The sequence below is a fragment of the Oryx dammah genome, unplaced genomic scaffold, assembly GCF_014754425.2.
Source record: "Oryx dammah isolate SB20612 unplaced genomic scaffold, SCBI_Odam_1.1 HiC_scaffold_26, whole genome shotgun sequence".
NCBI classification, from domain to species: Eukaryota; Metazoa; Chordata; class Mammalia; order Artiodactyla; family Bovidae; genus Oryx; species Oryx dammah.
Genome location: NW_024070210.1, coordinates 17478377 through 17499451, shown reverse-complemented (window position 1 = coordinate 17499451; position 21075 = coordinate 17478377). Strand labels below are relative to the sequence as shown.

At 38.7% G+C, this 21075-nt stretch overlaps 2 protein-coding genes across 2 annotated transcripts in view; both read left to right on the top strand.

Annotated features, from left to right (window-relative positions):
• Positions 1-21075, top strand: part of LIN52 (lin-52 DREAM MuvB core complex component) — a 117740-nt gene that overhangs the window by 31012 nt on the left and 65653 nt on the right. The window lies entirely within an intron of this gene.
• Positions 4047-4889, top strand: LOC120852730 (60S ribosomal protein L7-like). Its single transcript, XM_040226117.1, has one exon. The coding sequence runs from the start codon at positions 4080-4082 to the stop codon at positions 4824-4826; it is 747 nt and encodes a 248-aa protein (XP_040082051.1). The 5' UTR covers positions 4047-4079; the 3' UTR covers positions 4827-4889.

The window sequence follows — 21075 nt, the reverse complement described above, 5'->3', positions numbered from 1 at the left end:
AATATAGTAGACCTGGAAAGCACTGTGAACCAATCCAACATAATTAAGATTTACACAATTTTCACACAACAGTAGGATACAAATTCTATTCAAGTTCCCATAGACTATAAACTAAAAGGCACTGGAACATATCCAGGGACATAAAACAAGGTGCAAAAATTTCATAGTCTAAAGGTATTGAAACCATACAGAGTCTGTTCTCTTATCACTGTGGATTATGTTAGAAATCAATATCAAAAGATATTTGAAAATAACTCACATATTTTCGAGTGTAATGCGACATTTACTGAGAGATGTCTTCAACTTAGCCATCAAAAGTCTCAATAAAGTTAGACTGAAAAAAAAAACCCCACAGAGGGTGATTGCAGAGAAGAAAGCATTTAAATGAGAAATTAATACTAGTATGTTTTGATGGCTATCTTGAGTGATTTTTTTTAAAGTTTTTTCTGAAATTTCTAAATCATCAACAGTGACCACATTTTGTTCTGAGTAGGGAAAAGCAATCTTAAAAAATAAAGAAAAATTACGTGCCACTCTAGAAACAAAATTTTAGTTACTTGAAAGATCTGTGTTCTTAATTTCCTGCACGGTTAAAATTTTAAACTCTTCCATTAAAGAAAAGAGTTATTTGCTTTCTAAATAAAAATTACTAGATCTATTAACAAAAATTGATCATTTTAAGCAAGTGATGAATAGCAAAGTAAAAGTTAATGATATTAATACTTCATTTCCCATCCTTACCACAGCCTTCCAGAAGTAGAAGTTGGGTAACAAAAGGAGTGGTAAGCTCTTGAGTCAGTGGCAAGAGATGATTCAGTTTGTGAAAGAGGCATCTTTTCAGAAGCAAACATTGGCCAAGATTTTGTTCAGCTTTATGTTTTCAGCCTTTCTTCTTTGTAGCTGAAGAACTGAACTCAAGTCATAAGCTACTCAGTTGGAGCAAAGCACCATGTAGAGTGTCTGTTAGTCTTAAATGGAATTGCAGCTGTTTGAGAAGTAAAATGGTCCTGATAATTTTTCTCCCCTTTGGCTTGGAATACTGTATATGGTTTTGTTATGACAAAGAGGAGAGAAAGACAATAATTGCAGTTATTAGGTATGCATGCATGTTGAGTTTCTTTCCAGGCTTTGGGTATAAGAATGACTGTTTCTGCTCCTGGGGATGTAAACTGACACTTCCTGATATTTTTGTTTACTCTCTATTTCATTTTTGATACTCTAGAGATTTCAACAAAATGAAGAGTTTTTTTGTTGTTGTTGTTTTGTTTTAATGTAATATCAGTTCCTTTTCTTTTTTTCTTAATTCTCAACACTGTTTTGTGTTGGAAATATGATCTGGGAGGGTGGTCATATTACATGAGAATTTATAGGTGATGATAGAGTACTTTGCTGTGGGAAGTCTAGAAAAATAATGACTTATGGTATCTAGAAGTCTTAATCTCTAACCATTAAATCTAAATTAAAAGCTTGGCCAAAGTTACCAATGTTTGGTGTAACTGAAAAAGACTTGAGAAATAGAAAAAAGAATGGTATTTTTAAAGGAAGAACTGTTATATTTGATTGACTGTTGTAGGAGAATACATTTAAAATTGGTTGGATAATAGTGAAGAAATCCTTTGAGAGAATAGTTGAGTTTGACAGGTTAAAGTTTTAGATACTGAATACAAAAAGAACTAAAATGAAACTTTAGATTCAGGATATAAAAATATTCCACTGTTCTATAATTTCTAGAATAGGAATAGAAAGAATAAGGAAGATTATAGTTTCATATTCAGTTCAGTTCACTCGCTAAGTTGTGTCCAACTCTTTGCAACCCCACAGACTGCAGCACGCCAGGCCTCCCTATTTATCACCAACTCCCGGAATTTACTCAAACTCAAGTCCATTGTGTCGGTGATGCCATCCAATCATCTCATCCTCTGTCGTCCCCTTCTCCTCCTGCCTTCAATCTTTCCCAGCATCAGGGTCTTTTCAAGTGAGTCAGCTCTTCGCATCAGGTGGCCAAAGTATTGGAGTTTCAGCTTCAACATCAGTCCTTCCAGTGAGTATTCAGGACTGATTTCCTTTAGGATGGACTGGTTGGATCACCTGGCAGTCCAAGACACTCTCAAGAGTCTTCTCCAACACCACAGTTCAAAAGCATCTGTTCTACAGCGCTCAGCTTACTTTATAGTCACATCTGTACATGACTACTGGAAAAACCATAGCGTTGACTAGATGGACCTTTGTTGGCAAAGTAATATCTCTGCTTTTTAACATGCTGTCTAGGTTGGTCTAGGTAGGTCATAACTTTCCTAGTTTCTTATTAGTTACTAAAATTTCCATCCCTTAATTATAAAAACAGAGGACAGATCTTTTTGTATGTGTTTGGACACCAATATAGCTAGTGGTATAAGAAATACAGAGTGAGTAATATAAAATGGAAACAGAAGATCTAAGCAATAGAGAATTGTTAGAACAGAGAAAAGTTGTTTGGATGGGATGGGAAAACCACAGGGAATTTCCCGGGAGCCATTGATTTCAGATGGATTATTAATGACTTAGTTAAGTGCTGTGCTTATAGACCTAACAATTTGCCCTGGAGTGAGAAATCCACCTTGTGCAGTGGATTATGTTTAGAAACAGTTGAGCCTGCTAGACAGGCTTCTTTTGAGGAATAGTTTTAGGTGTTAAAAAAGACGAAGCAACTTCGTGAGGACTGGAGCTACATCTTGTGAAAATCAATGTGTTCACTTCCCCAGTCAACTAGAAAGGAAAGGCCGCATGAAGAAGAAAATGCCTGTGGAAAAAGAGCTTGTTTGGGCATCTTTGCTGTGATGGTTTAGGAAATCAGCCTTAGCACTGTACATGATCTTTAGTGGCTTACCGTTTAGCATAGTTTTTCTTTTTCAGTTCTTAGACGCTTTGTAGAAATGAGTACATTGTACCTAATGTACATGTGAGCAGTGACTTTATGGATGGATTTCATGATTCAAAACACATCCACTGGAAGACTAGTTAATTGTTGGTAACTGGACATTTTGGGAGGCTTGGTTTTAAGACAAAACTCTTAAGGTGCCAGAACCAAGGAATTATATCTTATCTATAATTGGTAGGATGCAAAACTTGTTTGTCTGGTTTAAAGAAAGCTTTGGAAGAGTATATATACTACCTTATTATAGTATATTCAGTTCAATTCAGTTCAGTTGCTCACTTGTGTCCGACTCTTTGCAACCCCATAGACTGCAGCACACCAGGCTTCCCTGTCTATCACCAACTCCTGGAGCTTGCTCAAACTCATGTCCATCAAGCCAGTGATGCCATCCAACCATCTCATCCTCTGTTGTCCCTTTCTCATCCCGCCTTCATTCTTACCCAGCATCAGGATCTTTTCCACTGAGTTACTTCTTCACATCAGGTGGCCAGAGTATTGTTGGAGTTTCAGCTTCAGCATCAGTCCTTCCAATGAATATTCAGGACTGATTTCCTTTAGGATGGACTGGTTTGATCTCCTTGCATTTCAAGGGACAATCAAGAGTCTTCTCCAACACCACAATTCAAAAGTATCAGTTCTTTGGCACTCAGCTTTCTTTATAGTCCAGCTCTCACATCCATACATGACTACTGGAAAAACCATAGCTTTGACTGGATGGACCTTTGTTGGCAAAGTAATGTCTCTGCTTTTTAATATGCTGTCTAGGTTGGTTATAGCTTTTCTTCCAAGGACCAGGTTTCTTATAATTTCATGGATGCAGTCACCATCTGCAGTGATTTTGGAGCCCAGAAAAATCAAGTCTGTCACTGTTTCTACTGTTTCCCCATCTATTTGCCATGAAGTGATGGGACCAGATGCCATGATCTTAGTTTTTTGAATGTTGAGTTTTAAGCTAACTTTTTCACTCTTCTCTTTTACTTTCATCAAGAGGCTCTCTAGCTATTCTTTGCTTTCTCCCATAAGGGTGGTGTCATCTGTGTATCTGAGGTTATTGATATTTCTCCCTGCAATCTTGATTCCAATTTTTGAATCTTATAGTGTATTAACTTATAGGAATTGTGGTATAGCTTAAGAAATACCTCTGGCCTCTTTCCCGGCTGGAACCATGGAGGGTGCAGAAGAGAAGAAAAAGAAGGTTCCTGCTGTGCCAGAAACCCTTAAGAAAAAGCGGAAGAATTTCGCAGAGCTTAAGATCAAGCGACTGAGAAAGAAGTTTGCCCAAAAGATGCTTCGAAAGGTAAGGAGGAAGCTTATCTATGAAAAAGCTAAGCATTACCACAAGGAATACAGGCAGATGTACAGAACTGAAATTCGAATGGCTAGGATGGCACGAAAAGCCGGCAACTTCTATGTACCTGCGGAACCCAAATTGGCGTTCGTCATCAGGATCAGAGGTGTCAACGGTGTGAGCCCAAAGGTTCGAAAGGTGCTGCAGCTCCTTCGCCTCCGGCAGATCTTCAACGGCACCTTTGTAAAGCTCAACAAGGCATCAATTAATATGCTGAGAATTGTGGAGCCGTACGTTGCATGGGGGTACCCAAATCTGAAGTCTGTAAATGAATTGATCTACAAGCGTGGTTATGGCAAAATCAACAAAAAGCAAATTGCCCTGACAGACAATGCATTGATTGCTCGATCTCTTGGGAAATATGGAATCATCTGCATGGAAGATCTGATTCATGAGATCTATACCGTTGGAAAACGTTTCAAAGACGCAAACAACTTCCTGTGGCCCTTTAAATTGTCCTCTCCACGAGGTGGAATGAAGAAAAAGACCACCCATTTTGTAGAAGGTGGAGATGCTGGCAACAGGGAAGACCAGATCAACAGGCTTATTAGAAGGATGAACTAAGGTATCTACCAGGATTATTTTTGTGTTCTGGTTAATAAACAATTGAAACAAATTGAAAAAAAACAAAAACAAAAACAAACAAAAAAAAAGAAATACCTCTGTCTGATGAAACTCAGGCTAGTGGGGAAATTGATGACCTGGAGATAACATAAGGGAAAGAACAATTACCTGAAGATAAGTGGATAGGAGCCAGGTGATAAATAGCTAATATTAATAGGAAAGGACAAAACAGTAATTAAGAGCTTGGGTTCTGGAAGCTTTATTACAGCCTTATTATGAATCTCAATCTACCACTTAGGCAGTAACTTGACTTTCTTAGCCCTGATTTCTTCATTTGTGAAATGGAGATGAAAATCTTAGAATAGTGGTTCTCAAACTTTTTGGTGTCAGGACTCCTTTGCACTCTTAGAAGTTAATGTTGATCACCTAAAAGCTCTTGTTTATATGGGTTATATGTGTATTTTATGTATATTTAATTTCTGAATTTAATTCAGAATTTAAAACAGAAAATTTAAAAATACTTATTAGTTTAAAAATAGGAACAAACCCATTACATGTTAATATAAATATTTTTATGAAGAGTAACTATTTTCCAAACAAAAAATATTGATAAGAATGGCAGTTTTTACATTTTTCAAATACCCTTAATGTTTGGATTGATAAAGAGCTAAGTTTTCATATCTGCTGCTTCTTTCAGTATGTTATGATACCTTTTGTTAGGTAGGCTTTAGATAACTTCAATGTTCACTTCTGAGAGAATAAGTGAAAAAGCCATCTTAGTATCATACATGTAATTTTGAACTCATGGACCCTCTGAAAGGGGCTTAGTGATCCCCAGGATCCTCAGGGTTTTCCTGACCATTCACTTTGAGATGTTACCTTAGAATATCATTTTGATAATTTAATACAATATTATTTATAAAATCTTCACATAGTATATTAGTACTTAATAAGTGCTTAAAAGCTATTAACTGTTGTTATCATCATGGGCAGCATATGAAAAATTTTAAGCATAGTAAGTGTATAATCATATGTATTTTCTTAAAAGACTCACTTTGCCAACATGGTAGACAATGGGGTAGTAATTAAAAAAAGTGGTAACATGGGAGGCAAGTTAGATTTTTCTTTTTTAAGTTAAATTTTTAAATTTTTAATTGAAGGATAATTGCTTCACAGTATTGTGTTGGTTTCTGCCAAACATCAATATGAATCAGCCATGGGTATACCTAAGTCCCCTCCCTCTTGTCCCATTTTTTAGCAAGTCAGCTCTTTGCATCAGGTGGCCAAAGTATTAGAGCTTCAGAATCAGTCCTTCCAGTGAATATTCAGGATTGGTTTCCTTTGGGATTGACTAGTTTGATCTCCAAGGGACTCACAAGAGTCTTCTCCAGCAGCACAGTTCAAAAGCATTAATTCTTCGGTGCTTAGCCTTCTTTACGGTCCAAGTCTCACAACATGGGTGAATCTCAAAAACATATTCAATAAAGGAAGCCAGACATGAAAAATCACATATTATATTCCAATTATATGAACCATCCTAGGTATTTAAATTCATAGAGACAGAAGGGAGATTGGTGATTGCCAGCGGCAAGAGAAAGAGGAAATGGGGGCTGTCTGAGTAATGGGTAAAGGATTCTTTTGGTGGGTGTTAAAAATGTTTTGTAACTTATATATGTGGTAGTTGAAAAATATTGTGAATTTACTGAATGCCATTGAATTGTACACTTTGAAAACTCACTTTAAAAAATGCAGATTCGATTCAGTTTTTAAAAATGCATAGTATGATATTTGACACCTAGAAAGCTGTCGATAAATCTTAAACTTTATTACTGCCTAGTGCACCTTTATCAGGAATTTAGCTGTGTGACACTGAGCATCAGTTTCTTCAGTTGAAAAATGAAGCTGTTGGACTAAAAGACCTCTCAGATCCTTACAGCATTAAAATTCAGTATTTTAAGGCATAGTATTTAATTCTTGACAAAGGCTGAATCATGGGGACTTCCCTGGTGGTCCAGTGGCTAAGACTTCAAGCTTCCAATGCAGGGGCCCAGCTTCGATCCCTGATCAGGGAACTGGATCCCACATGCCACAGCTAAGACCCAGAGCAGCCAAATAGATAAATTAAATATTAAAAAAAAAAGACTGAATCATGTAAGACTTCTTGGTTCTATTAAGGATATTGGATGATATTCTAAGATCTCTGACAAGTCAATAGAGGGCATAGGCAAGGAATATTCAGGTTTTGGCTGTGTAGAGACTGGTTTGGAGGGCGACGTGAGAAGAACTAGGGAGACCAAGTAGGAGGTCATTGCAATATGTGGTGCTGGGACTTCCGTCATGGTCCAGTGGCTGAGAATCTGCCTTGCAATGCAGGGGATGCAGGTTTGACCCCTGGTCAAAGATCCCCCATGCCTCAGGGCAACCAAGCACGCATGCTCAAACTACTGACCTGTGCACTCTGGAACCCGTGAGACACACACGGTGCATGTACCGCAACGAAAGATCCCACATGATACAATGAATATTCCACGTGCCATGTAGCCAAATAAATTGGAAAAAAAGACCACGGTGCCTCAAACTAGGATGCTGATAGTGTACAAGGAGCGATGTCCTTGAATTTGAGAGCCATTTAGGACAAAGAATAAATCTTGATTGATTGGCTATAGAAGATCAGCAGAGGTGGGGAGGGAGAGGGTGTCAAGGATGACTCCTAGATTTCTCCTCTGGGCGTGTAAGTTAGTGGCACTCAGACAACAATGGAAGCATTTTTGCTTTTGACTGAGATGGAGTATCAGGGACTAGCTTCACCTTCTCACCTGAAACGGTTTTTTAAAAAACTACAAAAGATACGAATAGTGGTTTTTAGCACACTGGATGTCAGGCAATAAAAGTCAGTGATCCCTGAGAGGAAGTAAAGGAGGTCAGCGCTGTGACTGTCTCAGTTTACTGTTTTGAGAGAGTTTCCAGGCTGCAGTGCTGGGAGGGGGAGCTCAGGCAGAGAGCAGCAGACTCCCTGAGTTGAAGAAAGAGAGCTAGGAGTCTGGAGAGACCAAGATAGCAAGAGGCCAGAGGACAGAGTACCAGAGTGGCGAGGGCAGCATGGAGACAACCCTGGAGATCCGCAGAGGGCGCTGCTAAAGGAATTAGCTGAGTAGTCGCCAGTGCAGTCTTGTGAGGAAACGGTTATATATGAGGCTGAGGAGAGAGCCCCTCGAAAGGATTACAGGAAGGAACACTGGCTGGCACCACAGGGCCAGTAATAGTGCCTGCTCCCACCAACCAGACTGCAAAATTCTCATCAGTCATAGGACTTAGAAGGGTTTGCCTCAGTAGTGGTTAAAGCATGCCACAACTAGAGAGCCTGCATGCTGCAACCCCTGAGCCCTAGAGCCAGCGTCCTTGCACTGCTAAGACCCACGCAGCCAAATATATTAAAAAGAAAATCTTACCAGACTGGACACTTCAAGTATGTGCAGTTCATCCTATATGAATTTTACCTCACTAAGGACTGATCTGTCAATCAATTGATTGAATTTTTTCCCCTCTTCTCTTAGGGTCTCTTCAACAAAAGTAATTTAAAGTAACTAAAATGAGCCAATCACTGTGATAAAAATTGAGGCTGCATCAGTAAGCGAAGCAGTCATGAAGAAGACACACATCAGACAGTTACAGAAATAATCTGTGCTGAGAGGGTTGTGATGAGTGCTGTGAAGAAGTATAAGATTCCGTAACAACAAATCTCTGTGAGACCTCTTCTGATCTGTAAGGGGTGATCAGAGAAGGAAGTCTTCTGAGGATGAGACAAAAGGATGCTACAATCTGTCACTAAAGCTTTTTTAGAAAAAACAGTAGTGGAGGAATAAGTATGTAAGGGAAGACAGTGAGTCTGTTGTTTTTTTTATTTGAAGTATAATTGATACAATTATATCAATTGATACAATTGTATTAGTTTTGGGTGTACCAAAACTAATAGTGATTCAGGGTTTTTTTTTGTTTTTTTTTAGAGTATATTTCATTATAGGTTGTTATAAGATACCGTCTAGTTTTATGTGCCATTCTATAAATCCTTGTTTCTTATCTCTTTTATATAGTAGTTTGTATCTGTTAATCACAGACTCCTAATTTCCCCCTCCCTCCCTCCCCTTTGGTGGTAGCCACAAGTTTGTCTTCTATGTCTATGAGTCTGTTTCTGTTTTTTATACAGATTCATTTGCATTAATTTTTAGATTCCACAAATGAGTGCTATCGTGCACTTTTTGTCTTTCTCTGACTTCACTTGGATAACATTCTCTAGGTCCATCCATGTTGCTGCAAATGACAATATTTCTTATTTTTTATGACTGATTAATACTGCATTACACACATATATATTATGGGCACTGGGGTTGCTTCCATGTCTTGACTATTATAAATAGTGCTGCTGTAAACATTCAAGTGCATGTATCTTTTTGAATTAGAGTTTTTGTTTTTTTCTGGATATATACCGAGGAATGGGATTCCTGATATATGGTAGCTCTATTTTTAGTTTTTTAAGGAAACTCTATTCTGTTTTCCATGGACTTCCCTGGTAGCTCATCTGGTAAAGAATCCACCTGCAGTGCAGGAGACCATAGTTTGATTCTTGCGTCAGGAAGATCCCCTGGAGAAGGGATAGACTACCCACTCCAGTATTTTTGGGCTTCCCTGCTAGCTCAGTCAGTAAATAATCCGCCTGCAGTGCGGGAGACCTGGGTTCGGCCCCTGGGTTGGGAAGATCCCCTGGAGGAGGGCATGGCAATCCACTCCAGTATTCTTGCCTGGAGAATACCCATGGACAGAGGAAATTGGCGGGCTGCAGTCCATGCGGTCACAAAGAGTCAGACACGACTAAGCAGCTAAGCACAGCACATACTGTTTTCCATAGTGGCTGAACCAATTTACATTCCCACTTACAGTGTGTAAGGGTTCCCTTTTCTATACATCCTCTCCAGCATTTATTATGTGTAGACTTTTGGTGATAGCCATTCCATCTGGTGTGAGGTGATACCTCGTTGTAGTTTTGATTTGCGTTTCTCTAATAATTAGCAATGTTGAGTGTCTTTCATGTGCCTGTTGTCTGTCTCTTTGTCTCCTTTGGAAAAATGTTTATCAGGTCTTCTGCCCATTTTGGGGGCTTCCCTGGTGGCTCAGCGGTAAAGAACCCACCTGCAATGCAGGAGACACAGATAATGGCAACCCACTTCAGTATTCTTGCCTAGGAAATCCCACGGACAAGGGAGCCCGGCAGGCTACAGTCCATGGGGTCGCAAAAGAGTCAGACACAACTTACCAACTAAACAGCAACAACAGTCCACTTTCGATTGGGTTGTTTGTTTCTCTGCTGTTGAGTTGTATGAGCTGTCTGCATGTTTTGGAAATTAAGCCCTTGTCAGTTACAACTTTTGCAATATTTTCTCCCATTTCATAGCTTGTCTATTTATTTTGTTGATAGTTTACTGTGCAAAAGTTTTAAAGTATTATTAGGTCCCATTTATTTATTTTTGCTTTTATTTCTTTTGCCCTGGGAGAGTAATCTCAGAAAATATTGCTATGATTTATGTCAAAGAATGTTTCACCTATGTTCTTTTCTAAGAGTTTTATGGTGTCATGTCTTACATTTAGATCTTTATTGAGTTGGATTTTTGACATGGAGTTTGGCTTTGGTTGTGAATTCTCCATTGTGTAGGCTGTTGAATGCATGGGTGAAGGAGGAACCAGTGAAATAGGAGATGAAAATAGGAGTTTGGCTATTAAGAGGAAGAAAGGGTATTCGCAAGAGGAAGAAGTGGTCAAAGTTTCTTGTTTACTTTAGGACAGTGGACTTAGATGTGTTTAAATTCTAGTGGCAAAGATGAAAAGATGGCAGAGAGAGGTGAAAAGGGATAAAGAGTAAGCAAGGTCCCTGAGAGGGCTTGAAGTGTTAGGGTTTAGAGCACAGGTGCACTGGTCTTAGATTGATCATATGACTGGATCATAACAAGAGGAAAGAGAGATGCAGATTTCTTCACTGGTGGGAAGGTGAGAGAGTGCCTCTATGTTTAGATCACAGACATTTATTTTCTTTCTCTCTCCACTTTATATGTCAAGAAATGAAGAGTAATTAATTAGGTTTTTAGAATATTGCTTATTTATTTTCAGTTGCGCTGATTGTTCATTGCTTTGCTTAGGCGTTCTGTAGTTGCAGTGAGCGGGGGCTGCTCTTCTTTTGGGTGCACGGACTTCACATTGTGGTGACTTCTCTTGTTGCAGAGCACAGGCTCTAGGCACACAGATTTCCTTAGGTGCAGCACATGGGCTTAGTTGTGGTGCACCAGCTGTAGTTGCTCCACAGCATGTGGAATCTTTCCAAACCAGGGATTCAGCCCTTGTCCCCTGCATTGGCAGGTGGATTCTTATCCACTCTGCCACCAGGTAAGTCCTTTAATATGCTTTTAATTAATGCTGGATGGCATCCAAAAGCTTTAACATGATTTAGACATTTTTTATTTTTAAGTACTCTGGTTTCTTGTTTGCCTAAGCAGGCCATCCTGCAGCAAATAACCAGTCCATATCCCACCCCTCATTGTCCAGTGTACTTGATCACAAACAATGGTGCCTCCCCTGGTTTCAGCAATCTTGAGACTATTCCTAATGTCAGCTTAGAATTCCTATATGCAGGAGTGCTTCTAATTGAGATTTAAAGGATAACCAAGAATAAAATCTGTTTGTATTTACACTCTTTTTTAAAGTAAAGAGAATTTTCTGGCCTTAAAGATCTCAGTTTGGAGTATCTTATTCTTTTCAAAATAACATCTAATGTGGGGGAAAACAACTTCTAAAATGTAAAAGCTCTGCTAGGTTTCCTTTAGAGTGAAATTGGTCTTACAGCATTGTAGAGAAGATTAGAAATGGTATGTGAGAAGTGCTTAGTATGTCTAAGTAAGCAGCTAGATTGTGGTGTAAAGATACAACTATGTACATGGTTTATGTCATGGACTATAAGAACAGGGATACTGCTTAGTAACTGAAAAGAATTGTTAAACAGTCATAGAATCTTTTTTGTAATATTCATTTTAAAAGTTAAATATGAACTTTCTTATTTTTTTCTATTATAAAACAGTACATATTCATTGTAGAAAATATAAAGAAAGCAAAAATCACCCCAAATCACAGCATCCTAAAATAGTAATTGCTTTTAACTTTTTGATGAACACTTCTCCAAATCCTGCAAACATTTCTTGCTGAGAGGTATTACACACACACACACACGCACGCACACACGCACGCATATACATATATATATATTTTCAAACATACATGGTGTCATGCTATTTCTGTTCTACAACCTGCATTTTTGACTTAGTGCATTGTGAACTTCTTTCAGTACCCATGAAAACAGCAAAATCATCAGTTTTGTGACTGTGCAGAATACCATTATAATATGGCTCAGCTGGTAAAGAATCTGCCTGCGATGTGGGAGAACTGGGTTCGATCCCTGGGTTGGGAAGGTCCCCTGGAGAAGGCTACCCATTCCAGTATTCTGGCCTAGAGAATTCCATGGACTCTATAGTCCATGGGGTTGCAAAGAGCTGGACACGACTGAGTGACTTTCACGTCACACATAATGTATTTCATTAATTCTTTCTTTTTTTCATTAATTCTTTCATAATGGACATTTAGGCTGTTTCCAATGCTTTACTAAAAGTAAATCATGCTGTGATAAGCATCCTTTACTCTAGATCAAGTGAATGACACATTAAAAACTTTTACATTTTGCCAAAGTGACCTCTGGAAAGACTTGTCCAAATCATATTTCTAAGAACAGTAAACGAAAGTACTTGTATTCTTATATCTTATAGCCAACTCTGGTTTTCCCTGGTGGCTCAGATGGTAAAAGAATCTGCCTGCAATGCGGAGACCCAGGTTTGATCCCTAGGTTGGGAAGATCCCCTGGAGAAGGGATTGGCTACCCGACTCCAGTATTCTTGCTCAGAGAATTCCATGGACAGGAGGAGCCTGACAGAATACAGTCCATGGGGTCGCAAAGAGTCGGACATGGATGAGTGACACACACACACACAGAGAGCCAACTCTAGATATCATGAAACTTTTTAGTACTTGCCCATTTTATAGGTGAAAATTTTTGTTCATTGTTTTTTTTAATATAAATTTATTTATTTTAATTGGAGGTTAATTACTTCACAATACTGTATTGGTTCTGCCATACATCAACATGAATCCGCCACAGGTATACATGTGTTCCCCATCCTGAACCCCACTCCCTCCTGTTTTATCAACGGTGCTGTTTAGTAGGAGAAGTCTTGAGACTACTATAAAAATAAGACTGAAAACCAGAAGCAGGAGGCTTAAGTCCAAACCCTGAGAACACCAGAGAACTCCTGACTCCAGGGAACCTTAATTGATAGGAGCTCATCAAACGCCTCCATACCTACACTGAAACCAAGCACTACCCAAGGGCCAACAAGTTCCAGAGCAAGACATACGACGCAGATTCTCCAGCAACACAGGAACACAGCCCTGAGCTCCAATACACAGGCTGCCCAAAGTTATTTCATTGTTTTTTATATGTATTTCTTTGATTGCTAATAAGTAAAGTTATGTTTACTGGCAGCTTGTTTTTCCTCCTCTTACAAGTTTCCCATTTAAAGGTGAGGAAACTGAGGTCAAAAAAAATGAAGCGACTTAGACCTCGATCATCCAGGAATTTAGTGACAGGATTGGTAATCATAGCTTGTTAGAGTTGAAAGGGAATCTTAGAGATCGTTGAGTCTCAACCCTCTCATGTTGCAGATGCAAAAACAGAGGCCTAAAGATATTAGGTGACTTGCCTAAGGAAAACCACACAGCTCATTGGGGACAGAACCAGAAATCTGAATCATGTCTCATGAAGAGGGAAAGGCAAGTAACATTTTTGAGCCTGCTATTTCTTTTTTTTTAAATGTATATGGCTGCATTGGGTCTTAGTTGTGGCTTGCAGGCCCCGAGGTTGTTGCATGAGGGCTTAGTTGTCCCACGCATGTGGGATCTTAGTTCCCCAACCAGGAATCAAACCCGCATCCCCTGCGCTGGAAGACAGATTTTTAACCACTGGACCACCAGAGAAGTCCCTAGCCTGCAGTGTTTCTTACGTGTACTTTCTCATTTAATTCTTTATACTATTCTTCTGTTACTCCCATTTGAATAAATGAGGTAACTGAGGTTCAAAGAACTTCAATGATTTGTTCAGTCACACACTTAGTTATTTGCCAAACTGGACCTAGAATCCAGGTCTTCTGATTTTTAATCCAGGGGTACTGTTGCCTCATAGAGTAGTAACAATAGATATGTTTCTTGGTTTCATTCAAATACTCATTTGATAAAATATTATTTGCCTCTTAGGATCTTTTAAATAAAATTCGGCCTGTATTTAGTAATTCTTAATTGGTACTGGACTCCAGTCTGACAACCAACTAAAGGAACTGATCATTGTAAGCAAAAGCTAATCAGAAACCATGTCTAATGTTTACTGACTGGCTAGAATTGAGATCTCTGAGCTAGATACGACCTAAGTTTTGTATGGTGGTGATATCTGGGTTGAAAGTCTTAGTATTATCTTAGAATTATTTTTATTCCATAGAGAATAAAATCTTAATATATAAATTGAAAATGACATTTGGGTTCTCTGAAGTGTAAAATGGATCTCAAATCATCAAGGGGTCAAACAGGAACAAAATCGAAACCTTGTCAATTGCATCCTCCATATCTCTAAAAAGACCTGCTAACCTTCATTTCTTGACAGGGCTCAGAATTTCAAAATCATATTAGAGCTAATTTGGTAGGGCTTCGTCCCATAGAGATGCACAGAGATGAGTATTGACTTGTGTATAACTTTGTTGACACTCTTGATTCATTCAGTTATGTGGAAGTTAGCTAGTAAAATCTGTGTTCTTTGCTTCTGCTTTCCAGGCAGATCTTGTGTTTGGGTTGGTGTTTTTAAAACCTGCTAGTTCCATGTAAGTAATTTGGGGAAAGTAGAAGAGTATAGCATGTGATAAAATCATTTTTTCCTTCACAGAGAATTTTATAGGCTTATAGAATAGAGAGGCCAACAATTAACTCAGAGTATTCTAGTCTTCAGTACTAGATCTGTTAAGCTTATTATTTAAGAAACAGACATTATTTCTTGTCTTTGGTATTTTTCTGATTTACTTTATTGGAATAAGAGTTAAACATTAATTAAGACTTATAGATTCTGGTAAAGTTTGGAGGTTTGGTTTTGTTTCACCTTTTTGATTTGTTTTTCCCTCCCCTCTTGTAACCTTTGTCATTAGACAAATATAAAAGCAAAGAGCTGGGTAGTTGAAGGAGTGGTAAAGCTAAAACTAGACCACTTTGAAGCTTATGCAGAGGTGGTTACATAAAGAGTATAGATCATTGGTTGAGTCTATTGACAAGCAAGTATCACCAGAAGTAATTCTTATTCTAGTATCAAACATAATAGTCCTTTAAAATCTCTTTTGGAATGTTGAAAAGAGATCAAATGAAACCTTCAGAATGATTATTTATAGGGGAAGAAGAAAACTCCAATTTCATTCACCCATTGTAGCTCCACTTTCTCATTTTAATGCTCAGTCCACAGTGGCGATGGTAAAAGATGTCCTGCACCTGCAGAGATGGCAGTGGGAGAGGGGACATCACCTTTCCGTTTATTGCTTGTTGCAGTTTGGCCTGTTTACAGACGGAATTGCTGTGTGGGTACTTCCAGTGGAGAGCGAAGGGAATCAAGGTAGCAAGCAGCAAGAAAGCATTTACACGCGTCCTGTGAATTGGCTAATTTTTAACATGCAGTTAGTTAAGAAATGATTACAGCCTGAGGAGTCATGACCTCAACTTTTCATCAGCTCCATTGGATTGTGCCTCAGTTTGGAAATGAAGGAGGTATGTGGGAAGTTTTAATTGTACCTGTGTGATTTATCCCTAGTCAGCTCTTTAATTTCTTCTGGCTGTCTGAGGTTTCCGACATGCTGTAAATTTCCCCAACTTTTTCATTATCTGCAATTTCTTTATGACTCGTGAATCGGAGTGGAGAGAGAGTGTGGATTTACAGCAGAGATAAACATGTCCATAAAGTCTGTATCTGTGTCAGTAATTGTACTGCTGTCAGTGACTGTCCTGTTTTACAGGCCTCTCTTGGGAAGGGAACCGGCTTCACTACCAGCAGCAGTGAAGTGCTTGCTTTGATTTGCATTAACTTGCTGGCAGATTAGGTAGGAATGGTGGGGTAGGAATTGATATTGGATCTTGGCCTCTCTTGTTTGTTTGTATGTTTGTGTGTTTGTTTAAGGTGAAATGACTTTGTGTTAGATAAAACTGTGTGTTAAAAATAGAACATGGACAATGTTTATTTCCTAAGTGCAAGTGCACTTATTTTTGGGTACGGTATGAAAAATCCTTTCTAACTTCATTTTACACAATGCATTTAATGTGCTTTTCTTTTTCTGTCACTACTGATAATTAAACTTGGGTCTTTTTTCATCTTTCCATTTTCCTTTACTTTGAGTTAAAACATGGGGTTTCTCTCTTAGAACATTCATTCCTCTTCAAGAGTGAGACTAGCCAGAATCTGGATGATGACTACATCTGCCATGTCTTAATACCCAACTGTTGATGGTTCCTTCTTGATGGCTTGAAGTGGTGTGCCTGTGACCATTTGCTGTGAGAGAGGAAGTCTTAAAATAGAGAGGAATTCTTCATATTCCTGTCTTCAAAGACCCTTCAGGAACCCTGTAGTGTTTTCTTTGTTATAGCAGTTGTGAAAAGAAACTGAAGTTAAGCGAAGCTCTTTTAAAATAGATGGAGACTCAAACATAAATACTTTTCTTTTTTATATTTGAGCAGATCCCTCAAAAATAAAACTGTCCTTGCATATCCTGAACCTTCTGTGAAACTTTGAGTAGCAGGTGACAGTACAGTTTAACAAAGAGAGGATAAGGTGCGTAATAAAGCTCAACCTCCAGTCAGCCCATGAGCCCAAATAATACGGAATGTTATCTTGTTGATAACTTTTATCGCCTTTAATTTCTCTTCCTTCTGCTTGCATTCTTTTTGCCATCTTTCTACCAGCAAGTGGGAGAGGGAAGACTAAAGGAGATGTTATACGTAATTATTTGGCTTTTTTCCGGAAGCTGAAGACAATGGCAACCCACTCCATTACTCTTGCCTGGGAAATCCCACGGACAGAGGAGTCTGGTAGGCTACAGTCCATGGGGTTGTGAAGAGTTGGATACGACTGAGCAACTTCATTTTCACTTTTCACGTTCATGCATTAGAGAAGGAAACCAATGACAAACCACTCCAGTATTCTTGCCTGGAGAATCCCAGGGACAGAGGAGCCTGGTTTTCTGCCTGGGGGTCACACAGAGTTGGACACTACTGACGCGACTTAGCAGCAGCAGCATAGGGGGAAAGTATGGTTAGAGAAAACTATGGCTGAAATGAAATTTGAAATTATTTGTGAGTTTAATTCTTTCTCTATCCTCTTGCCATGATAGGTTTCTTCTTACTCAACAGGAAGAAGCATCTTTGAGTGAGAGGAATAAGCTACTCAGACCCTTTAGTTACTAGTAGTGAACTTGCCCTCCTTTAGAACAAAGACCCTTTACCACTCATTTTTGTCTTTCTCATCATGCCAAGCCGTGTTCTTCATGGAATAAGCTTGTGAAGTTACATTGTTAACTAATTCTAGTTTGGGAAAACATCTAGTATATGGCTTACTCATTTCAACTTAACAAACACATTCACAATAACCCAAAACAACTGACCAAACAAAACTTCCAGTTATCCCCTTAACTTGGTGTTGTGTCCTGTGCTTAGTCGCTCAGTCATGTCAGACTCTTTGCAACCCCATGGACTGTGGCCCACCAGGCCCATGGGGTTTCTCCAGGCAAGAATACTAGAGTGGGTTGCCATTCCCTTCTCCAGGGGATCTCTCCTACCCAGGGATTGAACCAGGGTCTCCTGCATTGCAGGTAGAGTCTTTACTGTCTCAGCCACCAGGGAAGCCCAGCTTGGTGCTGTAACATCTATTTTGTGTTATGAGTGTAAAGAATTATTTTCTTTAGTGAATGCAATATTGGAGGTGTTTGACATCCATTTTGCTGTTGACCTTTATTTTTTATTTTATCTTTTATCCATTTTGTAGAGTCTGACTATAAACACATTGAGTTTGGACTAAGATAAGGAGCTTCATTCCTATGCCTGCCCAGTTAGTCAAAGGAAGAATGAGATGTCTAGCTAGATCTGACCATAGAAATAAGCTTTCTGATAGCTCAGGTTGAAAGGCTTATTATTGCTAACAGTAGCTCCTCCCTGAAAATACTTGGTTTTATAGGTGTAGAATTCTAGAGTTCTTCCTAGAACTTTGCAGAGGAAGCATTTTTCTCCTGGTTGAAGAGAAAATAGTTTATGGTTGTCTGCTTCTATTTCTGCTGCTGTCAGCTGTCAAGTTCGGTAAAAACAAGGGTTTTAATTAGCCAACAATCTCAGTGTTGGAACATAATGATATTAACAAAGAAGAGAGCAACACAATAAAAGATTACTTGAATATTAAGTTGTATACCTGCTATTCTCTGAAAGGGGTCCACAGCAGAGATTGGTAACATTATCTTAAATGTTTAGTAAACATAGGCACTGGAGAGCATGGTTCAGTAACTGTCTTCCACTTGAAAAAGCACAGGCAGTGTCTTCCTCCCTTTCCTTAATCAGGAATCCAGGAGTAGCCAGGCTTGAAACTAAAGGGAGGGCTGGAGCATGATTGATCTGTTAACTGTTTGTAGAAAGAATAATTCTTAGGTGACTATCCTCCTGTGGTGGTTTACTTTTTAAGATCCCAGACTTCCTTAGAGATGTAGGTTAAAAATAACATCTCAAATTAGCAAATAAATGAATGTCAATATCATGAATATATCGGAAAAAAAGCCCCTGTCCCCTAGCTTAAGAAGAAATTACACTGTCTTCTTTTCCTCCACTGGTTCATCATGAAAAAATTTTAAGCATCCATGAGCTCACCATAGCCATAGATACGAATATCAATGTGTATATGTGTGTATGTTTTTTTTTCCCCTCTCCTTAAACTATTTTGAAATAAGTTTCTGACATCAGGCACTTTACCCCTAAATACTTCAGGATTCATTTCCTAAGAATAAGGACAGTTTCCTGTTATCACACCCAAGAAAAACTAACAGTAATTGCAAAATACCTCATATCCTTCCACATTCAGAATTTCTCAATTGTCTCAAAATTTTGTGTAGCTTTCTATTTTTAACCAAGATTCAGTGAAAGTTAAGGCACTATAAATGCCAATACATTCTTGATAGAAGAACATTCAGTACTAAATTCTGCACACCAGCTTTTTAAAAAAACACTAGTTTTTTTTTTTTTTCTATAATGAACATGTATTTACTCAAATGACTTATCATTTTCCTCTAGAATATTGAGTTTCAAGTTCTTCATCTACATTAAGCCTGCTTTATCCAGCTTCTTTAATCTGTTTCTGGTATTTTCCCCTTCTCCTAGCAGAATTAGCTGTAGAATTGATCTTTTCTCCAGTAACTACCTTACTCCACAGTCAGAGCAATATTTTTTAAACACAAATTGACATGGCCTTATTCTCTTCTTAAAACACATCAATGACTTTTCACTGCTCTTGGAATAAAATTTTTTTAAAAAAACAAATCTTTACATTGGTGTTATAGCTCTGCATGGCTTGGCACACCACGTTCATGTCACATGATTCTTCCCTGTCCGAAGGAAACTCCTAAAGAGGAAAAAGTGAGATAAGAATTCAAGGAATACTTCTTGGAAGAGATGAAACTTAAGTAGAAGTTAATGGCTAATATTTGTAGTATATGGTAAGAAAGAAGACACTCGAACTGAGAAGCAATCTGGGGGTACGAGGACTGTGGTTGGAAAAGTGAGAAGTATCTAAACTATGGAAAGCCTGAGGAATCATTTTCAAAAGTCTAGCAGTCACCTCCATAGAGAATTGAAGGGTGTGGTGATGGGGCTGAGAGACCAGCTAGGAAGCTGTTGCAGTTCAGGAATGCAGTAACTGCTTATACTAGATGGGATGGTGTGAATGCAAAGGAGGGGACATGTAAGAGATATTTGTGGGGAGGGGGAACTAGATTTGAAATTGTAGTAAAAAACTGGAGAGACATAATAGTAAAAACAATGTCAAGATTTTATGCCACTGTGACCAGGAGAATACAATTTAGGGTGGAAGTGGAGTATGCATTATAAAACTTCAGTTTTGTTTGCCAAAGTGCCATTAAGGTATCACTGAAATGAATAACTTAGCTATCAGGGTTATAGGCTAAAAGATTGTGGATATCAGGTCTGTTTGTTAGGATGAAGTTCAGCTACATAAAACAGGCTTCTTTCTTTTCACTCCACTTTATTAGTACCCTGCCAGGGTCCAGCCCCCGCAGGATCCGGGGAACCTGAAGGAAAAACGGCGTTGGCGGATGATTTAGAGAGAGATAAGGAAAGAATATTGTAGATAAGAAAACAGAGGAGAGAAAGAGGCTGATATTCCTTGGTTTACATAGAAAGCCAATAAAACTTCGAGACAAGTTTGCCCTGTTCACAGAGGCCACAGGTGCCTTCCCGGTCTCCCGAGGGAGTGAAGATGCAGAACGTCTTTCCGTTCAGGTCTTAGAAACCCGGGCAGATAAGTGAACACAGGGAGCCTCTATGCTCCAAGGATCAGCCTGAAAAAGAAAGTAAGAGAGAAAAAAAGAGAAAAAAGAATAACACGGGGTGACCAAGCGTCTTCAAGCGAGGCCCATTGTTTTTATTTTCGAAAGGGTCTTTTATACCTTTACTTGTACATAGAGGGAAATGAAAGATGCAAAGTCATACAGAGTCAGCCCAAACATTATATCTGTTTTGTCTTTATTGAAACCAGGATTTTTCTGCAAACCTTTCCCATAAATAATATTGTGTATATCATCTTCTGGCCCTGAAGGCCTGTGAACATTTTATGACCCTCTTTTGATAAAGGCTTCGCAACCAGAAAACTTATTTTCCCTTGAAATGTTTTTTCTTATATTTCTAATCTATGTCAGCCTCAAAAAGTATTAAACAGTTACATTCTCAGGAAGCAAAGGTGCAGTGAGTTACAAGAAAGAACCAATTAGCTCAAAAGTCTGATGTGGTTAATTTCAAGGCTACACTTGTTTTTCTTACTTTC

Bases quoted from the DNA above. Each gene is read 5' to 3' on its own strand.
- LOC120852730 (XM_040226117.1), top strand. From the start codon at position 4,080: ATGGAGGGTGCAGAAGAGAAGAAAAAGAAGGTTCCTGCTGTGCCAGAA.